Source organism: Hyla sarda, chromosome 2 (assembly GCF_029499605.1).
Source record: "Hyla sarda isolate aHylSar1 chromosome 2, aHylSar1.hap1, whole genome shotgun sequence".
Taxonomy (NCBI): domain Eukaryota; kingdom Metazoa; phylum Chordata; class Amphibia; order Anura; family Hylidae; genus Hyla; species Hyla sarda.
The window spans coordinates 442922280-442946004 of record NC_079190.1 but is presented as its reverse complement, the minus strand read 5'-3'; the positions used below and the strand labels follow the sequence as shown (position 1 = coordinate 442946004).

Genomic DNA, 23725 nt, shown 5'->3' with positions numbered 1-23725 from the left:
TTCCTGGTGTGGAGAATCGTGTTTATCACGTTTTCTTTGGCAGGATTTTCGGCAGCTGTGGCCTCAGGCGAAGTCAGAGGGGCATCCGTGCCCGGACTGTCTGTGGGATCTCATGGTAATGGCCTGATGTCACTGGTCCAGGCCTCCATGGCACCTGCTACGTGGTCTTCTCATGGTAAGACGTGGGCTGAGTGGCTGGAGCTGGTGGGCAATCGTAATGTTGGGAGTGTGGTGCTGGATCGGCTGGAGGTTACCGTGGACTATCTGTTGTCCCTGCGGGCTAAGGGTTTTTCTGGTGCGGTTGCTGCACGTTGTATGGCGGGGGTCACTTTTTATTTTCAGCTTCTGGGCTGGTCTGACGTAACCAAGTCTTTTGCTATACGTCAGACTCTTATGGAGTGGACCCGGGAGCGGGTCGGGCTTGATGTTCGCCGCCCGGTTTCTTTTCCACTTCTGGGCCGCCTGGTGGATGCGACACGTGTTTGTGTGACTCGTGTTTGTGCGACTCCTTTCGAGTCTGTTTCATTTTCGGCTGCTTTTGTGCTTGCTTTCTTTGGTGCGTTGCGCATCGGTGAATTGCTGCCGCCCTCTCATTTTCAGTCCGGCGGACTGGGGGTGGCAGATGTTTTCCTCGGCGCTAATTTTGTGCGCTTAAGAATTGGTCGGTCCAAGACGGATCAGGCGGGCCGTGGCTCATGGCTGGTGTTGCATGCAGTTTTGGGGTCGGCGTGTCCTTTCATTTTGGTGTCTTCTTTTTTGGCAGTTTGGCCTGCGGGCTCTTCTTTTCTTGTGTGTGAGGACGGCTCTCCCCTAACACAGTTTCAGTTTCTGTCCGTTTTCAGGCGCTGCTTGTCCTCAGTTGGGCTGGATCCTCGTGATTTTGGTACACATTCTTTTCGGATAGGGGCTGCCACTGAAGCGGTGCGGGCGGGCCTGCTGGAGTCGGCTGTACAGCGTGTGGGGCGCTGGCCATCTGCCTGTTATGCCAAGTATATACCCCCAGATTTGTTGATTGATATTTAGTTTTGTTTTGCAGATGGTGGTCGCCCAGTGGTGTGGGTGCTTGGGCACTCCTATGTGTTCCGGGCGGCTCAGCGTGATTAAACCCGTCCTGGAGGCAGGAATCTGTGGTTCCAAGGTGTGGAGGTGTGTTGGAGAGGTGTCAGAGGGGGGTGTGGTGGCCCTAGGGTGTTGGCGGAGGCGGTGTCCATCAGTCGGATGTCCCGTGGTCCAGTGCTACTTGCTCTGTACGTTGGTGGGAATGATCTTTGCTCCACTCCGTTGGCGGAGCTTCTGACTATGATGCGGGCGGATCTGGTGCGATTCCCCGCTTTCTTTTCAGAGCTCCTCCTCATGTGGTCAGAGATAGTTCCCCAGGCTGTATGGTATGGGGCTCTTGACATGGAGGGGGTAGAGAGAGCGCACCAGACGGTGAACGCACAGATGTCTAGATTCGTGCGACTCCGTTTGGGCGTGGTGGTGAGGCATGTGCAGCTGGAAGGAGATAACCATGCCTTGCTTTGGTCGGATGGGGTCCACCTGACTGACATCGGGCTTGATGTTTTTCTGTCAGGTTTGCAGGATGGCATTCAACATGGCCTGTATCTTTTGGGTGGGGGTCGGAGCCCAGTGTAGGGTTAATTGGTGTCCTCCGTGGTGGAGAAATGAAGAGGATGCGGATCATCCTGGGTAGACCTGTGCACCGGCGGGTGTGACAGTATCTCCCAGGATGACAAGAAGCCATCAGTGCCTTGTTGATTGTTTACATGTTGATAGTTATTTATTTTTGTTATTTATAAATTAAAGCTGTGGCCGACTTTCACACACACAAAAAAGTTAAATTATTTGTATGACTTTTATTTTTGTAGATAAAAGGAGGGGAAGAGGGTATTCGCTTAAAAAAAACATGTTTTTATGTCTCGGCAGTCTAAAGGGACAGGCCGTGCTTAACTGGCCTGTCCCCTGACTGCTAAGCAGTTAAAGAGTTAACTATCCCCCTCCTGTGTTGGGCTGGCCCCCTTCCTGACTGTAGATAATCTGCCTTGGAACAGGGTTGGTATATACCGGAGTATGGTCCTATCAGAGCCTCAGGTTCTTCCCGGGCTTTTAAGTCCCCCTCTGATAGATATATATATATATATATATATATATATATATGTATGTATAGAAAAGGGCCTCCTCCTTACCTCACTCATCCCGCTGACCCGGAGTTTTGTCCCTCCCTCCCTTACTGTTTTTTTTCTGTTACGTTGTAAGTCACAGCTGGCGGAGAAATGAAGAGGATGCGGGTCGTCCTGGGTAGACCTGTACATCGGCAAGTGTGACAGTACCTCCCAGGATGACAAGAAGCCATCAGTGCCTTGTTGATTGTTTACATGTTGATAGTTATTTATTTTTGTTATTTATAAATAAAAGCTGTGGCCGACCTTCACCCACATAAAAATTTTACATTATTTGTATGACTTTTATTTTATTAGATAAGGGGAGGGGAAGGGGGTATTCGCTTAGAATTTTTTTTTATTATGTCTCGGCAGTCTTGTCCAGTGCACAGTTTACCCTTTAGGAAGAAGATCAGAAAAAAGAGGTGTGATAGAACACTAAAGATCAAATTTAATGAAGTCAATACAGAGGTTTTCTGGCTTTCTATTCAACCAGAATATCCCACAAGCTGCAAACATTCTTGTACAATTCTCTACCTCGTATATGTGTGAGCAGGCATTCTCATGTCTATCAAACATCAAAGGGATACTCCGCTGCTAAGCGTTTGGAACAAACTGTTCCGAACGCTGGAGCCGGAGCTGGGAGCTCCTGATGTAATAGACCCACCTCCTCATTACATCACGCCCCGCCCCCTCAATGCAAGTCTATAGACTTGCATTGAGGGGGCGGGGCAGGGCGTGATATCATGAGGGGCGGGGCTATGACATCACAAGCTCCCGGCGCCGGCTCCAGCGTTCGGAACTGTTTGTTCCAAACGCTGAGCAGCGGAGTACCCCGTTAAGAGTAAGCAGAGGAACCGCCTGCTCAGTTGAAGAGATGAGAGTGTGCTTGTCCAAAATTAGGAGAAGCAAGCCCAGGTTTCACACTAACCAGGTAAGCCTTTTTTTTTCCTTTTGAAAATACAATGAATTTCAGGTGATATCTGTCAAGAATATCATATCTTTCTCGTGACTGACATCCTTACCAACCAAGAAACAGTCTGCGCTATGAAGAATGAGAAAGAAATGAAAGTCTTTGGCAGATATTCGGACCAGATGTGACAGTAAACCCCTTAAGGATGCAGGGCGTATCCATACGCCCCATTTCCGAGTCCTTAAGGACTCAGGGCGTATGGGTATGCCCGTGGGAATTTTGGAACCCGCCGCTAGCTGGTTGGGAACCGAACGGGGATGCCTGCTGAAATCATTCAGCAGGCATCCCGGCACATCGCCCGGGGGGGGGGGGGGGGGGGGCCTGAGACCCCCCCATGTCGGCGATTGCCGCGAATTTCCGGTCTGAATTGAATCTGCAGCAATCCCGGGTCATATGGGTCTCCGGTGCCACCCCTCCTATCCCTGCTATTGGTCGTTCAGAAGCGATCGACCAATAGCAGATCGGGGGGCAGGGGGGGTTTAAAGTTCAGTTCCCCCGTTCTGCCCACTCACAGTAGTCCGGACAGAACGGGGGAACCGATGGTGACCAACGCCGAAGGTCCACTTACCATGGGCGGCGGGGGAGGCAACGATGTGCGGCGGTGATCGGCGGGCGGCAATGACATGCGGCTGGCTCCCTGATGCAGCGCGCTACAGACTACAGAAGCCGGTGAGTTGCCTAGCAACATCTGGAGGGCTACAGTTTGGAGACCACTATACAGTGGTCTCTAATCTGTAGCCCTCCAGATGTTGCAAAATTACAACTCCCAGCATGCCCGACAGCTGTTTGCTGTTTGAGCATGCTGGGATTTGTAGTTTTGCAACAGCTGGAGGGCTACAGTTTGGAGATCACTGTGCAGTGGTCTCTAAACTGTGGCCCTCTAGATCTTGCAAAATGACAACTCCCAACATGCCCACACAGCAGTTTGCTGTCTGGGCATGCTGGGATTTGTAGTTTTGCAACATCTTGAGGGCCACAGTTTGGAGATCACTGTGCGGTGGTCTCAAAACTGTGGCCCTTCAGATCTTGCAAAACTACAACTCCCAGCATGCCCAAACAGCAAACTGCTGTCTCGCCATGCTGGGAGTTGTAGTTGCATGCCTCCAGCTGTTGTATAACTAAATCTCCCAGCATGCCCTTTGGCGATCAGTACATGCTGGGAGTTGTAGTTTTGCAACAGCTGGAGGCACACTGGTTGGAAAATACTGAGTTAAGTAACAGAACCTAACTGAAGGTTTTCCAACCAGTTTGATTCCAGCTGTTGCAAAACTACAACTCCCATCATGCACGGTCTGTCTGCACGCTGGGAGTTGTAGTTTTGCAACAGCTGGAGATTTGTCCCCCCCCCCCCCATGTGAATGTACAGGGTACATTCACACAGGCGGGTTTACAGTGAGTTTTCTGCTTCAAGTTTGAGCTGCGGCAAGTTTTCCACCGCAGCTCAAACTCCAAGCGGGAAACTCACCGTAAACACCCGACCGTGCGAATGTACCCTAAAAACACTCCACTACACTAACACAAAATAAAGGGTAAAACACTAAATATACACCCCTTACACTGTGTCCCCCCCCCCCAATAAAAATGGAAAACGTATCGTATGGCAGTGTTTCCAAAATGGAGCCTCCAGCTGTTGCAAAACAACAACTCCCAGAATTTCCAGACAGCCACTGACTGTCCAAGCATGCTGGGAGTTTAGCAACAGCTGGAGGCACCCTGTTTGGGAATCACTGGCGGAAAATACCACTATGTCCACCCCTATTCAACCCCTAATTTGGTCCTCAAATGCGCATAGTGCTATCTCACTTCAGAGCCCTGTTGTATTTCAAGGAAACAGTTTAGGGCCACATATGGGGTATTTCCTTACTTGGGAGAAATTGTATTACACATTTTGGGGGGCTTTTTCTACTTTTACCCCTTATGAAAAGTGGTATCTACACCAGCCTGTTGGGGTCTACACCAGCCTGTTAGTGTTAAAAAATGAAAAAAATTACACTAACATGCTGGTGTTGCCCCATACTTTTTATTTTCACAAGAGGTAAAAGGAAAAAAAGACCACCCAAAATTTGTAACGCAATTTCTCCTGAGTATGGAAATACCCCATATGTAGACATAAAATGCTCTGTGGGCGCACAACAAGGCTCAGGAGTGAGAGCGCACCATGTACATTTGAGGCCTGAATTGGTGATTTGCACAGGGGTGGCTGATTTTACAGCGGTTCTGACATAAACGCAAAAAAATAAATACCCACATGTGACCCCATTTTGGAAACTACACCCCTCACAGAACATAACAAGGGGTATAGTGAGCCTTAACACCTCACAGGTGTTTGACGAATTTTTGTTAAAGTTGGATGGGAAAATGAAAAAAAAATTTTTTTTAACTAAAATGCTGGTGTTACCCAAAATTCTTCATTTTCACAAGGGAAAATACGGAAAAAAGTCTCACAAAATTTGCAACCCCATTTCTTCTGAGTAAGAATAATACCCCATAAGTGGCTGTAAAGTGCTCTGCGGGTGTACTACAATGCTCAGAAGAGAAGGAGCACCATTGGGCTTTTGGAGAGAAAATTTGGCAGGAACTGAAGGCCATGTGTGTTTACACACCCCATGGTGCCAGAACAATGGATCCCCCCTCCCACATGTGACCCCATTTTGGAAACTCCACCCCTCATGGAATGTAATAAGGGGTGCAGTGAGAATTTACACCCCACAGGTGTCTGGCAGATTTTTGGAACAGTGGTCCGTGAAAATGAAAAATGTAATTTTTCATTTGCACAGCCCACTGTTCCAAAGATCTGTTAAACGCCAGTGGGGTGTAAAAGCTCACTGCACCCCTTATTAAATTCGGTGAGGGGTGTAGTTTCCAAAATGGGGTCACATGTGGGGGGTCCACTGTTCTGGCACCACGGGGGGCTTTGTAAATGCTCATGGCCCCCGACTTCCATTCCAAACAAATTCTCTCTTCTCTCTCTCCAATGGCGCTCCTTCTCTTCTGAGCATTGTAGTGCGCCAGCCGAGCACTTGATGTCCACACATGTGGTATTTCCATACTCAGAATAAATGGGGTTACAAATTTTGGGGGGGCATTATCTCCTATTACCCCTTGTAAAAATGTGAAATTTGGGGGAAAAAACAGCATTTTAGGGGAAAAAAAATTATTTTCATTTACACATCCATCTTTAAGAAAAAGTCGTCAAACACCTGTGGGGTGTTAAGGCTCACTGTATCCATTCCTCGAGGGATGTAGTTTCCAAAATAGTATGCCATGTATTTTTTTTTATTATTTATTTATTATTTTGCTGTTCTGGCACCATAGGGGCTTCCTAAATGCGACATGCATTTTAGTGAAAACATTTTTTTTTTATTTACACATCTGACTTAACTGTGGGGTGTTAAGGCTCACTGGACCCCTTGTTACGTTCCTTGAGGAGTGCAGTTTCCAAAATAGTGTGCCATGTATTATTATTATTTATTTATTTATTTTTTTTGCAGTTCTGGCACCATAGGGGCTTCCAAAATGCGACATGCCCCCAAAAAAACATTTCAGCAAAATTCAACTCCAAAATCCCATTGTCGCTCCTTCCCTTCTGAGCCCTCTAGTGCACCCACTGAGCACTTCACATCCACGTATGAGGTATTTCCGTACTCGAGAGAAATGGGGTTACAAATTTTGGGGGGATTTCTCTACTTTTACCCCTTGTAAAAATAAAAAAAAATGGCTCTGCAAGAACATGCCAGTGTAAAAAAATTAAGATTTTGAATTTTCACCTTCACTTTGCTGCTATTCCTGTGAAACACCTAAAGGGTTAACAAACTAAAGGGTAATTTAGAATACTTTAAGGAGTACAGTTTTTATAATGGGGTAACTTATGGGTTATTTCTAATAGGGATTGACCGATTATCGGTTATCGGCCGATGTTCACGATTTTGGACGTTATCGGTATCGGCAATTACCTTGCCGATAATCCAATAATGCCCCGCACCGCACCACGCCGCACGCCCACCACCGCACCCCCCACCACCGTGCCGCAACGCACCCCCCACCCCACCACCGCGCCGCACCGCCCTGGCCGCACCCCATTGCCTCCCTCCTCGGTTTTATAATTACCTGTCCACTCTATTTCTGGCTCCTGCGCGTCCTGTGTTACGCTGTGCGCTGCGCAGCACAATGACGAGTGACGTCCTCAACGCGACGTCACCGTCATTGCGCATAGTAACAGCTCAGGAGGACGGCGCCGGAGACAGAAGTAGAGCGGACCCCGGGCCCCAGGAACAGGTTATTATAAAACCGGGAATGGGGGAGGCAATGGGGCAGCCGGTCTCTGTCCAGAGCGGTGCGGTGCCGGGGGGGGGGGGTGCGGTGGCGGTGATAGGACTCAGGACAGGCAGGGGGAGAGAAGCGGGTGGCGGCGGTGGTCTCTGGCACCACAAAATCCGCTGCAGTTCATTGATTTTAAGCGACCGCTTTAAATCAATGATATGCAGCGGTGTCGCCGGGGGGGGGGGGGGGGGAATAGCCGTTAACTTATACCGGAATATCGGTATAAGTTATCAGCCCTTATCTCCACAGAATATCTGTATCGGCCCTAAAAAAAACGATATCGGTCGATCCCTAATTTCTAACATGAAAACCCACAAATCCACTTCAAAACTGAACTGGTCCCTGAAAAATTCCGATTTTGAAATTTTCGTGAAAAAATTGGAAAATTGCTGCTGAACTTTGAAGCCCTCTAATGTCTTCCAAAAGTAAAAACATGTTAATTTTATGATGTTAACATAAAGTAGACATAATGTATATGTGAATCAATATATAATTTATTTGCAATATGCATTTTCCTTACAAGCAGAGAGTTTAAGAGTTAGAAAAATGCAAATTTTTTTCAAAATTTTCATGAAATTTTGGTATTTTTCACCAATAAAGGATGCAAGTCACAACAAAAATTTACCTTTATGTTAAAGTAAACTATGTCACGAAAAAACTATCTTGGAATCAGAATAATCGGTAAAAGTATCCCAGAGTTATTAATGTATAATATATAAAAAGGTGAAAAAGGGCTCAGTCCTTCAGGGGTTAAAAAGTAAGCTTATTTTTTCTAATTTTAAGTGCTGCAATGCTACTAATGATGTAGATGTTTGTGCTGCTTATTTCAGCAATTTTAACAGATTTTAGCTTAGTTTTTTGCGACTTTATATGTAGGGGTTCCCCGAGAACCAGAAAAGGTTTGGAACCACTGCTCTATGGCTATGTTTCTGAACAGGATTTTTTTCTAGTGTTTATTTTTTTTTGGGGGGTGGGGGGGGATACTGCCTCTGCAATTTTTCAGCCAGAGACAAAAGTGGATCCAGCAGGAAGGAGAAGTATAAGTCCTTCTTTTATATTTTCTATTCCTTTTCAATACACTTCTGGCTTTGGCTCAAAAACTGCAGTTCTCCAAAAACTCTAGGAAAAAACCTGTGTGGAATGTTAGTCTAACTTGGCATCTATTATCCAAATTGATCCAAATTGATTTGATGGGCAGCTGTTTCCTTTGAAAATAGTAGGTTTGGCTAACAAATATTTAAAGTGTATGGCCTGAGTTATATAACACATTTCTGTAATACACAATTAAAGGTTCACCAACACAAAAGAGATATCAACAATAGTGAAGTATGTGTTTACATTTTAGTTTAATGGTTTTTTTTAAACTGTCCATCCTCATGTATGTGAGTTTGTTGTTTATGAAGTATTCCCATTACTGTAATATGCCATAAAATTATGGTCAATAAAAGCCCAACCCCCCAATTACAAGGACAAAATAACAAAGATCCCATTGGCCCATTGCAGATTAGTCCTGGCAACTCACTCGACAGTGAGTGTCTTTAAAAAGAGAAATACTAGTCCTCTGCTACTTTATTCCTAGGATTGTGGGGCAGTTAGAGTCTCGTCAATAAGTAAGTAGTAGCACAGCCTAGCTATATACAGTCTGTCTACTAGTACTATAAAATCTAGAGTCCTTAGAAGTGACAGTCACTTACCTGTGTTGAACAGCAGATGCAAAATATGAAGCTGAATATTAAATGGGCATTGTCGTCAGTCTCTATGAGCATCAAATACCCAACTACCCAGGTGACTCCCAGGAGAGACACAACTGAGAATGTGGCTAATGTCTTCTTTAAAAATGACATTTTTCTTGTGCTAGGTATAAAACACAAAAAGGCATTAAAAAGGATTAATCTAAATTAAATAGCTAATAAAGATCGGCGATCATGACAGGATTGTAGCTAGATTCACACTTTGCTATTGCCCTGCACTGGCAGTGGGAGGAATTACCTATATACAATTCCAAATGAAGGCTATGAAATATGCAGCTGTATCAGAATACATTGGCATATTACCCTGTAGTAAGAAAGAGTTAAACCATGCAGTACAGTGGCAGCTATGACGCCCCCTCCCGTAGGCTTACATTGAGGGGCAGAGCGTGACGTCACACGGGGGTGGAGGCGTGACGTCACACGCCGCCGGCCTTGTGGTCGTCAGTAATCAGACCCGGAACGAACACGCTCCGGGGGACTGATTACAAACGGGATGCCGCGTGCAAGATCCCGGGGGTCTCCAGCGGCGGGACCCCCGCGATCAGGCATCTTATCCCCTATCCTTTGGATAGGGGATAAGATGTCTAAGCACTGGAGAACCCCTTTAAGGCAAAAGGACGTTCCTTTATCATTCTGTGTATAAATAGGGACAAACTTTGCATAGATCAATAGTACAAGAAAATATAAGAAACTTTGTTAGATATCTTATTACACAAAAATGCTTCTTCATCCTGTTATCAAACTAGCCCCCCCCCCCCCCCACTTCAGTTTGTTAAAAGCACATCTCAAAATCTGCTCAACTTTGTCCTGTGTCTGCAAGGCAAGCAATGCAAGTCTATGGAGGGGGAGCTCTGCCCACCTGCTCTGGGAGAACTGCAAATTATAGATGAAACCTGCAAAGCAGAAATCTGCTAAAAAATATCATAGAAGTTATATAATGACACCCACATATACACACCCACCTGATATGACAGGTATGCTTTAAGGTGGCCATACACATTCAATGGCTGTTGGCCAATTGTTAGTATAAAGTAAGTTGAAACCCAACATGCCTGAATTTTCTTTCACCAGACATTATTGGTCGGAGGAAAGTCGAAAGTGCCCATACTCATTAGATAGTCTTCTGGTTATGCCTAAATCAAGGAGTTTGTATTTTTTTAAATTTATGTCGGGGCCTTAATTCTCCCCCCCCCCCTAACATTGGGTACATTGTCCTGCTTGCTGTAGTGGTCTTCTATAAGTCAAAATTGTCTTAGTAAAATAATTGAACATACTTGGAACTTGCCCTATGGGTCCCCTAGATAAACCAGTTACCTCTTAAGTTCTGGATTTTTCTTCCAAATCGTGAGCATAACTGCTATCACAATGCAAATATTTGCTATAAGGATCAGACCAACGGGAAGGAGAAAAGACCATACCATCGGCTTGGAAATATCAAATTGCTTTGTCTTATTTTCGGCAAGAAGCCAACAGCTGTTAACAGGTGGAATAGAAGAAATTGTGTTTAAAACTATGATAAATAACTAAAACAAGTAGTCAAACAAGAATCATGCCAGGATCAGCTAACATTTACAGCACAGTGAAACCTATGGCTTCCCTGACTTGTCTCATTTTCTAAATGCTTGTATTCTTGGCATCAGTAAGGTGGCACCATTATATAGATAACAGAGGTGCACACAATAGCTGTTGCTTACACATCAACCTTCTCCTGTAGAATGACCTTTGAAAAGGTTGCAGAGAATGCCCAGTAATGCTTCCAATTCATGTAAAGAATAGAAAATCAAAAAAAGGGAGGACGGCGCCTCGTGTAATTCCGATGATATTTGTTAAAGCGAAAGATTAGGTAATATGCTCACCTTACGTGAACCTTGGGTTCATGCATGTAACCCCTCCGTGTTGGGGTAGTGAGCGATAGTCCGGAGCTGCAGCCTGCGGGTTGCGGCCGATGTCCTCGCAGGGATCGGCAGAAGTCTTGGAGCAAAGTACGGTTTGAAGAAAAAGGAGAACCCTCTTCGAGCAGTGCCGACGAAGAGGGTTCTCCTTTTTCTTCAAACCGTACTTTGCTCCAATTCATGTAAAGGGACAGGTCCCCTTTACATGATTTACAGCAGACCATAGGGTCTGCTGTAAAGCACATTACTAAATGCTGTCAAAATACAGCTCAGACAAGATGGCGGCCTTGTGTACAAAAAAAAAATTACAATAAAAAAATAGAAGCGTTACAAAAAGCACATGTTTCAGTATCTGGCTTAAATCAGGAAAAAAAAAATCTAGGTAATACATTCCCTTTAAATTCGGCCTTCAATAGCTTTCACCTAAAAGTTCTTTTGGTTAACTGCTATTCTTCCCATCTTCTTCATAGGGGATATAGCTGCTGCACCCCTGGGAAAGTTCTCAGACATTGAAATTCAGCATGCCCAATTATTCCCCCCCCCCCCCCCCCAAAAAAAAAAAAATATTATAGTGGCACAACTAAACACAGCTTTTTAGATCAGCTTAGTGTATGTTACGCCGAGCGCTCCGGGTCCCCGCTCCTCCCCGGAGCGCTCGCTTCACTCTCCCCGCTGCAGCGCTCCGGTCACATCCTCTGACCCGGGGCGCTGCGATTCCGCTGCCAGCCGGGGTGCGATTCGCGATGCGGGTAGCGCCCGCTCGCGATGCGCACCCCGGCTCCCGTACCTGACTCGCTCTCCGTCTGTCCTGTCCCGGCGCGCGCGGCCCCGCTCCCTAGGGCGCGCGCGCGCCGGGTCTCTGCGATTTAAAGGGCCACTGCGCCGCTGATTGGCGCAGTGGTTCCAATTAGTGTGTTCACCTGTGCACTTCCCTATATCACCTCACTTCCCCTGCACTCCCTTGCCGGATCTTGTTGCCATTGTGCCAGTGAAAGCGTTCCTTGTGTGTTCCTAGCCTGTGTTCCAGACCTTCTGCCGTTGCCCCTGACTACGATCCTTGCTACCTGCCAGCCGGCATCGTGACAGTAGATCCGGCCATGGATCCCGCTGAAGTTCCTCTGCCAGTTGTCGCTGACCTCACCACGGTGGTCGCCCAGCAGTCACAACAGATAGCGCAACAAGGCCAACAGCTGTCTCAACTGACCGTTATGCTACAACAGTTACTACCACAGCTTCAGCAGTCATCTCCTCCGCCAGCTCCTGCACCTCCTCCGCAGCGAGTGGCCGCTCCTGGGCTACGCCTATCCTTGCCGGATAAATTTGATGGGGACTCTAAGTTTTGCCGTGGCTTTCTTTCCCAATGTTCCCTGCATCTGGAGATGATGTCGGACCTGTTTCCCACTGAAAGGTCTAAGGTGGCTTTCGTAGTCAGCCTTCTGTCTGGAAAAGCCCTGTCATGGGCCACACCGCTCTGGGACCGCAATGACCCCGTCACTGCCTCTGTACACTCCTTCTTCTCGGAAATCCGAAGTGTCTTTGAGGAACCTGCCCGAGCCTCTTCTGCTGAGACTGCCCTGTTGAACCTGGTCCAGGGTAATTCTTCCGTTGGCGAGTATGCCGTACAATTCCGTACTCTTGCTTCAGAATTGTCCTGGAATAATGAGGCCCTCTGCGCGACCTTCAAAAAAGGCCTATCCAGCAACATTAAAGATGTTCTGGCCGCACGAGAAATTCCTGCTAATCTACATGAACTTATTCACCTAGCCACTCGCATTGACATGCGTTTTTCCGAAAGGCGTCAGGAACTCCGCCAAGATATGGACTCTGTTCGCACGAGGCGTTTCTTCTCCTCGGCTCCTCTCTCCTCTGGTCCCCTGCAATCTGTTCCTGTGCCTCCCGCCGTGGAGGCTATGCAGGTCGACCGGTCTCGCCTGACACCCCAAGAGAGGACACGACGCCGTATGGAGAACCTCTGCCTGTACTGTGCTAGTACCGAACACTTCCTGAGGGATTGTCCTATCCGTCCTCCCCGCCTGGAAAGACGTACGCTGACTCCGCACAAAGGTGAGACAATCCTTGATGTCTACTCTGCTTCTCCACGTCTTACTGTGCCTGTGCGGATGTCTGCCTCTGCCTTCTCCTTCTCTACCGTGGCCTTTTTGGACTCTGGATCTGCAGGAAATTTTATTTTGGCCTCCCTCGTCAACAGGTTCAACATCCCGGTGACCAGTCTCGCCAGACCCCTCTACATCAATTGTGTAAATAATGAAAGATTGGACTGTACCATACGTTTCCGCACGGAGCCCCTTCTTATGAGCATCGGATCTCATCACGAGAGGATTGAACTTTTGGTCCTCCCCAATTGCACCTCGGAAATTCTCCTTGGACTTCCCTGGCTTCAACTTCATTCCCCAACCCTGGATTGGTCCACTGGGGAGATCAAGAGTTGGGGGTCCTCTTGTTCCAAGAACTGTCTAAAACCGGTTCCCAGTAACCCTTGCCGTAACTCTGTGGTTCCTTCAGTAACCGGCCTTCCTAAGGCCTATATGGACTTCGCGGATGTTTTCTGCAAAAAACAAGCTGAGACTCTACCTCCTCACAGGCCTTATGATTGTCCTATCGACCTCCTCCCGGGCACTACTCCACCCCGGGGCAGAATTTATCCTCTCTCTGCCCCAGAGACTCTTGCCATGTCTGAATACGTCCAGGAGAATCTAAAAAAGGGCTTTATCCGTAAATCCTCCTCTCCTGCCGGAGCCGGATTTTTCTTTGTGTCCAAAAAAGATGGCTCCCTACGTCCTTGCATTGACTACCGCGGTCTTAATAAAATCACGGTTAAGAACCGCTACCCCTTACCCCTCATCTCTGAACTCTTTGATCGCCTCCAAGGTGCTCACATCTTTACTAAATTGGACTTAAGAGGCGCCTATAACCTCATCCGCATCAGAGAGGGGGATGAGTGGAAAACGGCATTTAACACCAGAGATGGACACTTTGAGTATCTGGTCATGCCCTTTGGCCTGTGCAACGCCCCTGCCGTCTTCCAAGACTTTGTCAATGAAATTTTTCGTGATCTGCTATACTCCTGTGTTGTTGTATATCTGGACGATATCCTAATTTTTTCTGCCAATCTAGAAGAACACCGCCAGCATGTCCGTATGGTTCTTCAGAGACTTCGTGACAATCAACTCTATGCCAAAATTGAGAAATGTCTGTTTGAATGCCAATCTCTTCCTTTTCTAGGATATTTGGTCTCTGGCCAGGGACTACAGATGGATCCAGACAAACTCTCTGCCGTCTTAGATTGGCCACGCCCCTCCGGACTCCGTGCTATCCAACGCTTTTTGGGGTTCGCCAATTATTACAGGCAATTTATTCCACATTTTTCTACCATTGTGGCTCCTATCGTGGCTTTAACCAAAAAAAATGCTGATCCCAAGTCCTGGTCTCCTCAAGCAGAAGACGCCTTTAAACGACTCAAGTCTGCCTTTTCTTCGGCTCCCGTCCTCTCCAGACCTGACCCTTCCAAACCCTTCCTATTGGAGGTTGATGCCTCCTCAGTGGGAGCTGGAGCTGTTCTTCTACAAAAAAATTCCTCCGGGCATGCTGTCACTTGTGGTTTTTTCTCTAGGACCTTCTCTCCAGCGGAGAGGAACTACTCCATCGGGGATCGAGAGCTTCTAGCCATTAAATTAGCACTTGAGGAATGGAGGCATCTGCTGGAGGGATCAAGTTTTCCTGTTATTATCTACACCGACCACAAGAACCTCTCCTACCTCCAGTCTGCCCAACGGCTGAATCCTCGCCAGGCCCGGTGGTCTCTGTTCTTTGCCCGATTTAATTTTGAGATTCACTTTCGTCCTGCCGATAAGAACATTAGGGCCGATGCTCTCTCTCGTTCCTCGGATGCCTCAGAAGTTGAACTCTCTCCGCAACACATCATTCCACCTGACTGCCTGATCTCCACTTCTCCTGCCTCCATCAGGCAGACTCCTCCAGGAAAGACCTTTGTTTCTCCACGCCAACGCCTCGGAATCCTTAAATGGGGTCACTCCTCCCATCTCGCAGGTCATGCTGGCATCAAGAAATCTGTGCAACTCATCTCCCGCTTCTATTGGTGGCCGACTCTGGAGACGGATGTTGTGGACTTTGTGCGAGCCTGCACTATCTGTGCCCGGGATAAGACTCCTCGCCAGAAGCCCGCTGGTTTTCTTCATCCTCTGCCTGTCCCCGAACAGCCTTGGTCTCTGATTGGTATGGATTTTATTACTGATTTACCCCCTTCCCGTGGCAACACTGTTATTTGGGTGGTCGTTGATCGATTCTCCAAAATGGCACATTTCATCCCTCTTCCTGGTCTTCCTTCTGCGCCTCAGTTGGCTAAACAATTTTTTGTACACATTTTTCGTCTTCACGGGTTGCCTACGCAGATTGTCTCGGATAGAGGCGTCCAATTCGTGTCTAAATTCTGGAGGGCTCTCTGTAAACAACTCAAGATCAAATTAAATTTTTCTTCTGCATATCATCCCCAGTCCAATGGACAAGTAGAAAGAATTAACCAGATCTTGGGTGATTATTTGCGACATTTTGTTTCCTCCCGCCAGGATGACTGGGCAGATCTCCTCCCATGGGCCGAATTCTCGTATAACTTTAGGGTCTCTGAATCTTCCTCCAAATCCCCATTTTTCGTGGTGTACGGCCGTCACCCTCTTCCCCCCCTCCCTACTCCCTTGCCCTCTGGTCTGCCCGCTGTGGATGAAATTTCTCGTGACCTTTCCATCATATGGAGAGAGACCCAAAATTCTCTCTTACAGGCTTCATCACGCATGAAGAAGTTCGCAGATAAGAAAAGAAGAGCTCCTCCCGTTTTTTCCCCTGGAGACAAGGTATGGCTCTCCGCTAAATATGTCCGCTTCCGTGTCCCTAGCTACAAGTTGGGACCACGCTATCTTGGTCCTTTCAAAATTTTGCGTCAAATTAATCCTGTCTCTTATAAACTTCTTCTTCCCCCTTCTCTTCGTATCCCTAATGCCTTTCACGTCTCTCTTCTCAAACCACTCATCCTCAACCGTTTTTCTCCCAAATCTGTTCCTCCCACTCCTGTTTCCGGCTCCTCGGACATCTTCTCTGTCAAAGAAATCTTAGCTTCCAAAAAGGTCAGAGGGAAAACTTTTTTTTTAGTGGACTGGGAGGGTTGTGGTCCTGAAGAGAGATCCTGGGAACCTGAGGACAACATCCTAGACAAAAGTCTGCTCCTCAGGTTCTCAGGCTCTAAGAAGAGGGGGAGACCCAAGGGGGGGGGTACTGTTACGCCGAGCGCTCCGGGTCCCCGCTCCTCCCCGGAGCGCTCGCTTCACTCTCCCCGCTGCAGCGCTCCGGTCACATCCTCTGACCCGGGGCGCTGCGATTCCGCTGCCAGCCGGGGTGCGATTCGCGATGCGGGTAGCGCCCGCTCGCGATGCGCACCCCGGCTCCCGTACCTGACTCGCTCTCCGTCTGTCCTGTCCCGGCGCGCGCGGCCCCGCTCCCTAGGGCGCGGGCGCGCCGGGTCTCTGCGATTTAAAGGGCCACTGCGCCGCTGATTGGCGCAGTGGTTCCAATTAGTGTGTTCACCTGTGCACTTCCCTATATCACCTCACTTCCCCTGCACTCCCTTGCCGGATCTTGTTGCCATTGTGCCAGTGAAAGCGTTCCTTGTGTGTTCCTAGCCTGTGTTCCAGACCTTCTGCCGTTGCCCCTGACTACGATCCTTGCTACCTGCCAGCCGGCATCGTGACAGTGTAAGAGCGGTGTCTCCCTAAATGTCTGTTTATTTTCTGATTAAGTTGCTGTGGAAATGCCCTGGCCCCCTCTGCTGTTTCTTTATCCATTCAGGTATCTTTCATCCACACCCTGTTAGGCCTGGGTATTTAAGCCTGCCTGGTTCATTCTCTGGTTGCCTGTAAAAATAAATTGTTTCTGGAACTAGTTTATTGTATTGGATTCTTCTATTTGGTATTCTGACTTTGGCTATCTTCCCTGGATTAACCCCTTTCCTTTTCATTCGGCATCTCTCTGGTTCTCTCAGTTCTTTTGCCCTCTGTATTGTTAGGGTGTGTTTACCTTTTGTATTTCTGACAAATTTCCTGACCTGTATTTTTGTAGTTTGTTATTTTGACTTGACGTCCCAGCACGAAGATAGGCAGGGACCGTCTTGGCGATTGTGGATCCATCAGTTAGGGCAGATACGCAATAGAAAGGGACAGGAGTTGTGGGCTAGTGCAGGACTTCACCTTTTCCCTGCCCATACATGACACTTAGCAATGGTTTCAGCCATGTATTGACTGCAAATATTGAATAGTACATGTCCATAGTACATTATAAAAGTAAATGCACTGTTAATCTCACAGAATTGCCACTGACATAAATTGTCTTATTTTGGAAAGCGATTAAAGACTAATAAAGAATAAGAGCATTAAGTATACAAGTCATAACATTGACATCAAGAGTTTGAAATTGTGGAGAAATAAAATATTGAGCATTATTATCATACTTACAATTCTTTTCGGTTGTAGTTTTGTGATGGGTATGTTGCTGCAACTGTTATGGCGACAATTATTGCTGGGAGTCCTGAGAACACAGACAATAAAATAAACATAGTATTCTAGCTACAATGACGATTTATTAGCTACTGTCAAAAGAGAACCAACAACAGGTTTAATATACAGCAAATGACAGGATATTCTCAGGAGGAATAGGGTCAAAGCTGCTGGATTTCCACATACCTGACTAAAAGGGGTTATCCAGGAATGGGAAGAAAAACAAAAAAAAAAAAAAAAACACTCAGATCAGCACAGGACATTAACCTTGCATCCATTATTCTACTGTGACCTTTGTATCTCCTGTACGCAGCTCTAATACACCTTTCTGCCGTCAAACTTGTTCCCTTCCCCGCACGCTGTCTTTAAACTACAGTTCCCAGCATTCTTTGCTGCCGCTCTGTGCTCACTTCCTCCTAACTGCCATTTTCTGCCCCAGTCACCTGACCAGCCCCAACGCTTAGAATGTTACTAAGCAACCATTCCCATCCTGCTTTCACCTGCAAGAAACCTGCTGTACGGTCCGGTACAATACTAAAAACATGGGGGCAGATTTATCAAAACCTGTGTAGAGGAAAAGTTGACTAGTTGCCCATAGCAACCAATCAGATGGCTTCTTTCATTTTTAAAAAGGCCTCTGAAAAACAAAAGAAGCGATCTGATTGGTTGCTAGGGGCAACTCAGCAACTTTTCCTCTGCACAGGTTTTGATAAATCTCCCCCATGGTCGTTTACTAAATGTGTGAATTTGCCCTTCTGTCAAATATTAGCCCTAAACAGCCCATATCTATCTATCTATCTATCTATCTATCTATCTATATATATATATATATATATATATATATAATATGTGTGTGTATAAATTTATATTCTATATATAAAAATATACCATATTTTAGTACTGCTCTCTCTCTCTCTCAATTCTGCTGTCCACAGAAAAATGATCCTACTTTCTGTGGACTACACGCGTAATGCATTCCGTCTATGAGGCGGCGCATTCCTAGCACCAGGAGATGATCACTGCGCACGCAGTCTGCGCAATGTCGTCACTGAGATTTTCTGTGGTGCGCTCATAGCTTAATGCCGTTTTTACATAGCAGCAACAGTGCCATGAAAAAAAAGGGCACTGCCTGTTTTAGAACATGAGCGACTGAAATGTTGAAGACATAAAACTACTGTTTCCTGTATGACCTACTTACTGCCTGCCCCTGGTATAAAACTGCCACACACTTTTCCCTTGGTATAATACTGCCACACATTGTGCCCTAAATATAATACTGCAACATACTTTACCCGTATTATAATACTGCCACACACTTTGTCCCTGAATATAGTACTGCCGCACACTGTGCACCTGGTATAATACTGCCACATACTTTACTATGGCTGTGGTATAATACTGCAACACATTATGTCTCTGGTATAATACTGCCACACACTGTTCCGCTGGTATAGTACTGCCAAATAGTGTTCATTATATAATATTGCCACATACTGTGCACCTTGTATAATACTGACACACTATGCCCCTTGTATAATACTGCAACACGCTATGCTCTCAAATACACTGCTCAAAAAATAAAGGGAACACTTAAACACCACAATGTACCTACCTCCATGTCAATCAAACTTCTGTGAAATCACACTGTCCACTCAGGTAGCAACACTAATTGACAATCAATGTCACATGCTGTTGTGCTGTTCCAGACAACAGGTGGAAATTATAGGCAATTAGCAAGACACCCCCAATAAAGGAGTGGTTCTGCAGGTGGTGACCACAGACCACTTCTCAGTTCCTATGCTTCCTGGCTGATGTTTTGGTCAGTTTTAATCACTCTAGTGGTAGCATGAGACAGAGTCTTCAACCCACACAAGTGGCTCAGGTACTGTAGCTCATCCAGGATGGCACATCAATGTGTGCTGGGGCAAGAAGGTTTGCTGTGTCTGTCAGCATAGTGTCCAGAGCATGGGGATGCTACCAGGAGACAGGCCAGTACATCAGGAGATGTGGAGGAGGCCGTAGGAGGGCAACAACCTAGCAGCTGGACCGCTATCTCCTTTGTGCAAGGAGCAGCATGAGGAGCACTGCCAGAGCCCTGCAAAATGACCTCCAGCAGGCCACAAATGTGCATATGTCCACTCAAACGGTCAGAAACAGACTCCATGAGGGTGGTATGAGTGCCCGACGTCCAAAGTTGGGCATTGCGCTTACAGCCCAACACCATACAGGACGTTTGGCATTTGCCAGAGAACACCAAGATTGGCAAATTCACCACTGGCACCCTGTGCACAGATGAAAGCAGGTTCACACTGAGCACATGTGACAGATGTGACAGAGTCTGGAGACGCCGTGGAGAACGTTCTGCTGCCTGCCTTCCTCCAGCATGACCGGTTTGGCGGTGGGTCAGTAATGGTGTGGGGTGGCATTTCTTCGGGGGGGGGGGCGACATGTTCTTCATGACAGCTGTCACGCCCCATCCCATAGGCTTGCATTGAGGGGGCGGAGCATGACATCACACGGGGCAGGGCTGTGACGTCACGATGCTCCGGCCCCCATGATGGCCAGTAATCAGACCTGGAGCGAACATAACGGGCGCTGCATGCAAGATCACAGGGGTCCCCAGTGGCGGGACCCCCGCGATCTGGCATCTTATCCCCTATCCTTTGGATAGGGGATAAGATGTCTTAGCACCGGAGTACCCCTTTAAGTATGCACTTCTCTCCACTTATTCTAACAATTTTATTTTTTTTTAATGACAGGGGCACTCTGGGGAGTGTGTGTTCCATATATCTAATGCAAGGAAATGGGATTCATCTATGCAGATACATAACAGTACCCTGTCCAACATGTCCATATTTGCAAATAAACATGATGTAGAACATGGTAAGAGATACAAATTCTTACCCCATCCTGTTATGAGTGCACTCTTCATAAAGTGCTCTGGCAAGAAGTGAGAGGCAGTGATAATGCGGAAATAAAACTCCACTCCTAATAATGCCATCAGTACAAATGTTGCCAATAGAAAGTAATGCTGTAGAGCAGCCAAGCTAGTACACACTCCATCATACACCTCCGCCAGGTCATTCGGAAAGAAGATGTTTTCTGAAGAATTCTGGTTTGGATTTGCAGTTTCAATGGTGTATTTTGAGACCTCCATTGCAATAATAAAGATTATATAAAAGACCAGCAAAGATGAGCAGAAACTTATGAGGATCCAGGAAATTGACTGTTTCTTCCTAGAAGTAAAAAATAGTAAAATAGAAGTAGTGAATCTAAGCATTAAAATGTAACTTTATAAATTGTATTCATCTGAGATTATATATGTTTACTATACTGGAATATAGGCAAAATGCCTCACCTGTTTTCGGATAGTCAGTTTTGATTCCTGCATTCAGGACTTTTATCTATCAGTGAGAGTACAGAGCTGCTACAAAGCTTTCCATGAGTATTAAATTAATTTTAATAGAAACTATTTTGTTCCTCATTTCCCATGGTGGTGCTTCATGGAAATGTAATGCATGCTGCAGGGATTTTCTGTAGATTACAGCTGATCCTGATCGTCCAAGTAGTGTGATCGGGCTACTGTTGGGTGATGTTATGCATTATGCACAAACTTGCTCTGTGCGGAATGACGGGCAATACAGGGGCCAGAGCATTGTGTTATCATGGCTCCGCTCCTCGTGACATCATTGCCCGCCCCTCAATACAAGTCAACGTGGCGGCTGTCATGCTCCCTCCCATAGACTTGCATCACGATGCTCCAGCCCCTGTATCGCCCGTCATTATGCACAGAGCAAGTTTGCTCTGTGCAGTAATGACACCGGGGTGCTGCAGCTGAGATCCCAGGAGTTCCCAGCGGCGGGACCCCTGCGGTCAGACATCTTATCCCCTATCCTTTGTATAGGGGATAAGATGTCTAGGGGCGGAGTACCCCTTTAAAGGATCCATTTACCTAAGTGCTGCTGCCTGTGATACTGTTTACTTTGTATTATGTTCTGTGTTTTCTGTCTGGCATTGTCTGGTATTTGTAAATTTAGCTGTAATGTCCATTTATCTGTATTTTGCATTTTTCTGCCTTGGGTCCTGTTCAGGCATTATGTTTATGTCTGAACAGTTTCTGTGTTTATTCCTCTTGGTTTGGGAAGAGCCATTCAGCACTGGGAGCATATATAAGGCATCTTCAGGTGCTGTTCTGGGCTGGTAATTACACCTGTTACTCAAACCAAGTTTTCATTATTTTGCTATGTCTGTGTGTGTGCACTGATGTCTTTAGTTTAGTTTAGCCATGGCTCCATGTCCTAGTTATTTGAAATAGATTTTAACTTGCCTTGTTTGAGTTGTTTGAGTCGGGTTTTAGAATTCTTGTATTGTTCGTTCTGCATATGCTTTGTGTTGCCTAGTCCATATTCACACTGTGCATTTGTCATTCCTGTTGTGACCTTGTTTGATCCTGGATCTCCTAGGATAGGATCCTGTTCTGAGTCTTGTGCTAATCCATCTATCTAGGAGCTAGTTAGCCTTGTGTCTGTACCCGTGATTTTGCTTTCTCCTAGGCTAGTATCCTGTTCACACTGTGGAGTGTGCCCGCTAGCTAGAAGCCTATTTGGCTTTAGTTTTGATGTCCCTCCATGATTGGAGTGGGGTGTCCAGTGTGTTTCTTGTCCAGAGTCCAGTGTAAACAGTGCTCTTGGTTTCCTGACCTGTTTAGTGTTCCGACATTCAGTTAACCTGTTCATCCCCTGCATCTCTTGGTTTTGTCTGCTGTATACTTATCCTCATATCTAGTCTTGTTCATATTATCATATCTGTCATTTATCTTGATCCTGGTTCTTGAACTGTTAGTTTGTATGCTATAACCTGCTGGGTATATCTGTTTGTAGCTTTGTAGTATTCCCGTTATGTTCCTTACTTGTTTCCTGACATTTACAGTTTGGTGTGTTTTGTTTGACTCTTATGCCCAAGCACTTTAGCGCAGTATAGGGTCCGTCCTCGTGGTTGTCGATCCGTTGTTAAGGGTGGATGGGCAATAGAAAGGGACAACGGTTGTAGGGACAGTTATCTCCCTGCTCCCTGCCCATCTTTCATGAAATTAGCATGTTAAAGATCAAGGAGCTGCAGATATTTGTATCACCCAATTTGAGATGCAGTATTTTGTTGCAGAGTACACTGTATACTGTATTACACTATAAGATATAGACTTTGTGTAGCTAATGGTCATATAAAGGAACAATGCTAGCAATCCATTTCTAGAATATGAGTGTAAAGTGTCCTCTCTGATTTCACTAAATTGAAAAGTTAGTGTTACGCCGAGCGCTCCGGGTCCCCGCACCTCCCCGGAGCGCTCGCAGCATCCTCGCATTTGCAGCGCCCCGGTCAGACCTGCTGACCGGGTGCGCTGCAATATCTCTCTCAGCCGGGATGCGATTCGCGATGCGGGAGGCGCCCGCTTGCGATGCGCATCCCGGCCCCCGTACCTGACTCGTTCCCCGTCTGTCTTGTCCCGGCGCGCGCGGCCCCGCTCCTTAGGGCGCGCGCGCGCCGGGTCTCTGCAATTTAAAGGGCCACTGCGCCACTGATTGGCGCAGCAGGCTTAATCAGTGTGTTCACCTGTGCACTCCCTACTTATACCTCACTTCCCCTGCACTCCCTCGCCGGATCTTGTTGCCATTGTGCCAGTGAAAGCGTTTCCTTGTGTGTTCCTAGCCTGTGTTCCAGACCTCCTGCCGTTGCCCCTGACTACGATCCTTGCTGCCTGCCCTGACCTTCTGCTACGTCCGACCTTGCTCTTGTCTACTCCCTTGTACCGCGCCTATCTTCAGCAGTCAGAGAGGTTGAGCCGTTGCTGGTGGATACGACCTGGTTGCTACCGCCGCTGCAAGACCATCCCGCTTTGCGGCGGGCTCTGGTGAATACCAGTAGCAACTTAGAACCGGTCCACCAACACGGTCCACGCCAATCCCTCTCTGGCACAGAGGATCCAACTCCAGCCAGCCGAATCGTGACAGTAGATCCGGCCATGGATCCCGCTGAAGTCCCACTGCCAGTTGTCGCC

General features: G+C 46.9%; 1 protein-coding gene across 1 annotated transcript in view; it reads right to left on the bottom strand.

Annotated features, from left to right (window-relative positions):
* The window catches only part of ADGRG7 (adhesion G protein-coupled receptor G7), a 55786-nt gene that overhangs the window by 16230 nt on the left and 15831 nt on the right, over positions 1-23725 (bottom strand). Inside the window, exons 6-9 of the mRNA XM_056560849.1 lie at positions 20578-20909; positions 17632-17704; positions 10518-10676; positions 9147-9306 (exon numbers count right to left, since the gene is read on the bottom strand). Coding sequence (XP_056416824.1) covers positions 9147-9306; positions 10518-10676; positions 17632-17704; positions 20578-20909 — 724 coding nt within the window. The remainder of the gene's footprint in view (positions 1-9146; positions 9307-10517; positions 10677-17631; positions 17705-20577; positions 20910-23725) is intronic.